The sequence below is a fragment of the Epinephelus moara genome, chromosome 13, assembly GCF_006386435.1.
Source record: "Epinephelus moara isolate mb chromosome 13, YSFRI_EMoa_1.0, whole genome shotgun sequence".
NCBI classification, from domain to species: domain Eukaryota; kingdom Metazoa; phylum Chordata; class Actinopteri; order Perciformes; family Serranidae; genus Epinephelus; species Epinephelus moara.
This window is the reverse complement of record NC_065518.1, coordinates 948140-952325: the sequence shown is the minus strand read 5'-3', so window position 1 is coordinate 952325 and position 4186 is coordinate 948140. Positions and strand designations below refer to the sequence as shown.

At 45.5% G+C, this 4186-nt stretch overlaps 1 protein-coding gene across 1 annotated transcript in view; it reads left to right on the top strand.

Moving 5' to 3' along the window:
• LOC126399465 (S-adenosylmethionine synthase-like) overlaps window positions 1–4186 on the top strand; it is a 15621-nt gene extending 11435 nt beyond the window's left edge. Inside the window, exons 7-9 of the mRNA XM_050059468.1 lie at window positions 484–666; window positions 2428–2561; window positions 2683–4186. Coding sequence (XP_049915425.1) covers window positions 484–666; window positions 2428–2561; window positions 2683–2785 — 420 coding nt within the window. The 3' untranslated portion in view covers window positions 2786–4186. The remainder of the gene's footprint in view (window positions 1–483; window positions 667–2427; window positions 2562–2682) is intronic.

The following is a 4186-nucleotide window of genomic DNA, read 5'->3' as shown; positions in this document are numbered from 1 at the left end:
CTGTCCAGGCACCGCTGCGATATGAGTTAATCTGAGAGACAGTGGAGCACAAAGGCTCCGGAGAAGAAGCCGAGTTAGTGACATCCAGAATGGCCGAGTTAGCAAGATGCAGTAATAGAATACGAGAGAGAGAGAGGGAGAGAGAGAGAGAGAGAGAGAGAGAGAGAGAGAGAGAGAGAGAGAGAGAGAGAGAGAGAGAGAAGAGAAGGTGCCCGGTGTATTATAGGAAATATAATATTTAGGAAACCCCAAAACGACGTCCTCAAGATAACAGAATATAAACAAAAACCAGGATCACGACAGAAACTCCTTGTATAACATGATGATTTATGGCTCAACATAATTAGGTTTAATTAGAAGATAAAGATCATTTTCAATGTAAAAAATCCTACAAAATACAGAAGAACAGTAAATTTTTCATTTAACATCCACAGTTTTTGCAGAAGCGATGTAAATGTAAGTGTTTTTGTGTTTCTCTGTCAGGGCGATGCTGGAGTGACGGGCAGGAAGATCATCGTCGACACATACGGGGGCTGGGGGGCTCACGGCGGCGGGGCTTTCTCTGGGAAGGACTACACCAAGGTGGACCGCTCAGCTGCCTACGCCGCCCGCTGGGTGGCAAAGTCTCTGGTGAAGGCCAAACTGTGCAGGAGGGTGCTGGTGCAGGTGAGATCAACAAGTCCTTCTGAAATATATGAGACATTCGTAATGTTTGGTGTGGAGCTTCTTTTATTGGTTTTAAGGTTTTCTTTTTTCTTGAAGCTCAAAGGAAAAAGGTTCGGGTCCTTTACCAAAGGCCTGGGAGTTTGAGGGTTCTGTGCAGTATCTTAGCTTATTATACCAGTAGGGTATACGATGACTGGTAGGGCGTATGGGTTGATGGCTCGGACCTTGTTCTCTCTGTGCAGCTGACTTGTCAGGACCTGCCTCACTCTGTAAAGGTTTTTGGCTATGACTTTCTTGCGGCCTCCTCATGATTCCCATTTGCCTGCTGGACCCCAAGATATTTGTAGCTGTCCTGAACATCTGCAATGCTGCCCTCTGGTAGTTCAACCCCCTTGGTCCTGATCGTCTTCCCTCTCTTTGGCCCTTTTTAGACAGGAGTTGTGCAAATTTGCAGGAAAGTCCAATCAGTCTTTTTCAGCATTGGCAGTATAAAAACAAAATCGGGGAGTGCAGCAAAATGCCGCCTACCTACTTTTGTTTATACAGAATGTGCCTTTTTCAGGGCAATGGGGGGCGTGAGCAAGTAACAAATCGTGTAGCTCAGTGTGTGACGTAAACAGTGACGTGGGAGGGAAGCCGCGGCTGGTCAGTCCTTAGGCGTTTCTCTCGTAAGTCGGCCCGTTCTTCACCGTCCCCGTCATCTGATGGTTAATGGCCTCTTCGTTTGCGAGGACAAGGAGGGCGCGCAATTCCTTGTCTCCCCAGTTGCTCATCTTTACAGTGTCTGTCAGGTTTGTGTTTCCCTCTTGCTACTAGCTGCTCGCCAATCCGGCTCTGTGTGTCTAAACGCTCACAGCTCGCCGGCAAAACGGCCCAACATTCGCTGAAAATCTGGCAATGTAAAAGGGGCTTTTGACACCATGCGACCACACTTATCCAGTCCAAATGACACTCTGAAGTCACTGCTGTAGACCTTAGTGAGGTGGATCAGTGAGTCGATGTCTCGCTCACCCCTAGCATAACAGCCTCATGTCATCTACGTAGAGCAGGTGACTGATGGTTGCACCACTTCGAAACTGGTATCCGAAGCCACTCTTTGTGATGAGTTGGCTGAGGGGGTTCAGGCCTGTGCAGGTGTACAGGAGCAGGGAGAGTGCATCCCCTTGATTTATGCCGCACTTGATGGTAACTTGTGAGTTGGCCTACAGAGTCGTTTTCCACAGCCCCATTGAGTTCTTGATGAAGGCTCTTAGTGTCCTGTTGATGTACATTTCCAAGCATTCCAGTATCCATGTGTGTGGCATTGAGTCTTAGGCTTTCTTCTAGTTGATCCAGGCGGTGCACAGGATGTTCTGCCTGGTCTTGCAGTCTTGGGTGAGTGCTCTATTGTCCAGTAGCTGGTGTTTGGCTACCTTGGTATTACTACCAATTCCTTTATGGGCCTTGCTCATGTATTGGGTCGCTATGATGCCTGACAGGAGCTCCCATGTTGTACAGAAGCAGGTTATTGGCCGGTAGTTGGATGGTACTGCGCCCTTCCGAGAATCCTTCATGATCAGGACTGTCTGTCACTCTGGCCAAAAGTATATGGACACTCCTTTTGGTCCAGTCACTTTGACACAGAAAAGTTAAATCCATCCCCAAAATCCTGCACAAGGCCAAAAATACAGTTCACAGTTTTAACTTAAACTCTCGTCTACAAGTCATCAAAGATCTACTGATTGATTGATTGATTGACTTGTTTTCTCTTTGTATTTCTAGGTGGCGTATGCGATCGGAGTGGCCCACCCGCTCTCCATCTCCCTCTTCACCTTCGGCTCCTCTCACCTGAGCGAGAAGCAGCTGCTGCAGATCGTCAACAAAAACTTTGACCTCAGACCCGGCGTCATCGTCAGGTCTGCATTAAACTGATCACACTGCATCTGTTTTGTTATTAATATGTGCAACATGATCGTTGTGGGAAATGTTAAAATACTCAAGGTTTAAGTATCTGAATGTATCTGTCTCATGCTGCAGTGACCTGGACCTGAAGAGACCCATCTACCAGAAGACGGCCTGCTACGGACACTTTGGCAGGAAAGAGTTCCCCTGGGAGGTCCCAAAGAACCTCAAATTCTAGATAGAGTGTGTGTGTGTGTGTGTGTGTGTGTGTGTGTGTGAGATGTATAGACAGCTGTCCTCGTGCTGCTGTAACCCAGTAAGAGGAAGGCAGCTGGGAGGGATGGATCGGAGTGGGAGCAGATAATCTCCAGTGATTGGATGAGAGGAAGGCGGTTCCATCTGTAATTTACGACCCCTCAATAGTAACATGAAATATGAGCGAGCCATGTGGTATTTTTGTCCCGTAGATTCAGTGTACAGTCACATGCAACCATTTTCTGTCCAGGAATAAGTGAATGACCAAATTTAAAGGGAGAGCAGTCACGCATGTGTTTAAATACGCTTTCATGTCTTAAAAAAAATCTCCTTCTTTGTTTGTTGATGTCAATATTTTTATATGATTCAAACTGTGCGCTGCAGGTTTTAGTGTTACTGAAGCCTTCTTTACATCTTAAAGCTTTTACATACAGAAAAAAAGTTTTTGTTTGTTTGTTTTTCAGCATGAATCAAACCTTCACCCTGAATCTACTGTTTCGATCTGTGTCCAAGGTAAAATTGTTATTTATTAAGTTTCATATAAAAAGACCTGCAGACACTTGATCTCCACAAAACAAAGATGAGGTCACAGAAGATAAATAGCAGATATATATTTAAAAGTCCAGAGTAGTTTCTGTGCTGCACGCATCCTACAGTGACACTTTTGAATCAGTGTAGTGCCCACGCTGTAGCCTGACCTGCACCTCCCCAGAAATGTAACTACATGTCGTGGTGACGGGACCCAACCCAAATCTTGCGGGAGCGGGCGGTTTGAACTTTGCTGCGGGCGGGAACGGGCAGCTAAAAAAACACTGCGTGATGAGGATGTAGCCTATAGCGACAGGATGGAGTTCACAAATGTTGTGGAAAAGAAGCTCAAACAAGGTCTGAAGGCGCACTGAGCCCTCTACTTCCCAGCGCTCTCAAAGCTGGTGCGTTTCATCTTCAGCATCCCTGCATCCAGTGCGCCTTCAGAGCGGGCCTTGAGTGTCTGTGGGCGCATCTTGGAAGAGAGACGCAAAGGATTGGGACCGCAGTCGGTCAGCAACATTCTCTTCCTCCACAGCAATATAATGGCCAAGTGATTCATTTGTTAAATTCATTTCTTTCATTCGTTAACTTTGTTTATTTTATGTTATTTATTAGTGTTATTTGAGCCACTCACAGACTACTCTCGTTGCTATTTGTTAATTAGCCTACATAAAGAGGTGTGATGATCATAGGCTTTATCTTTATCTCATTAATGTTTCTTATTCAGGTCTCTCTCAGAAAAGAGACCTTAACCTCAATCACTGCGTGATTATATAAAGGTAGAAAAATAAATAAATACAGAGGAGGAGAATAGAATATGAAACAGCCTTTATTTCATTAAAAACTGAATGAA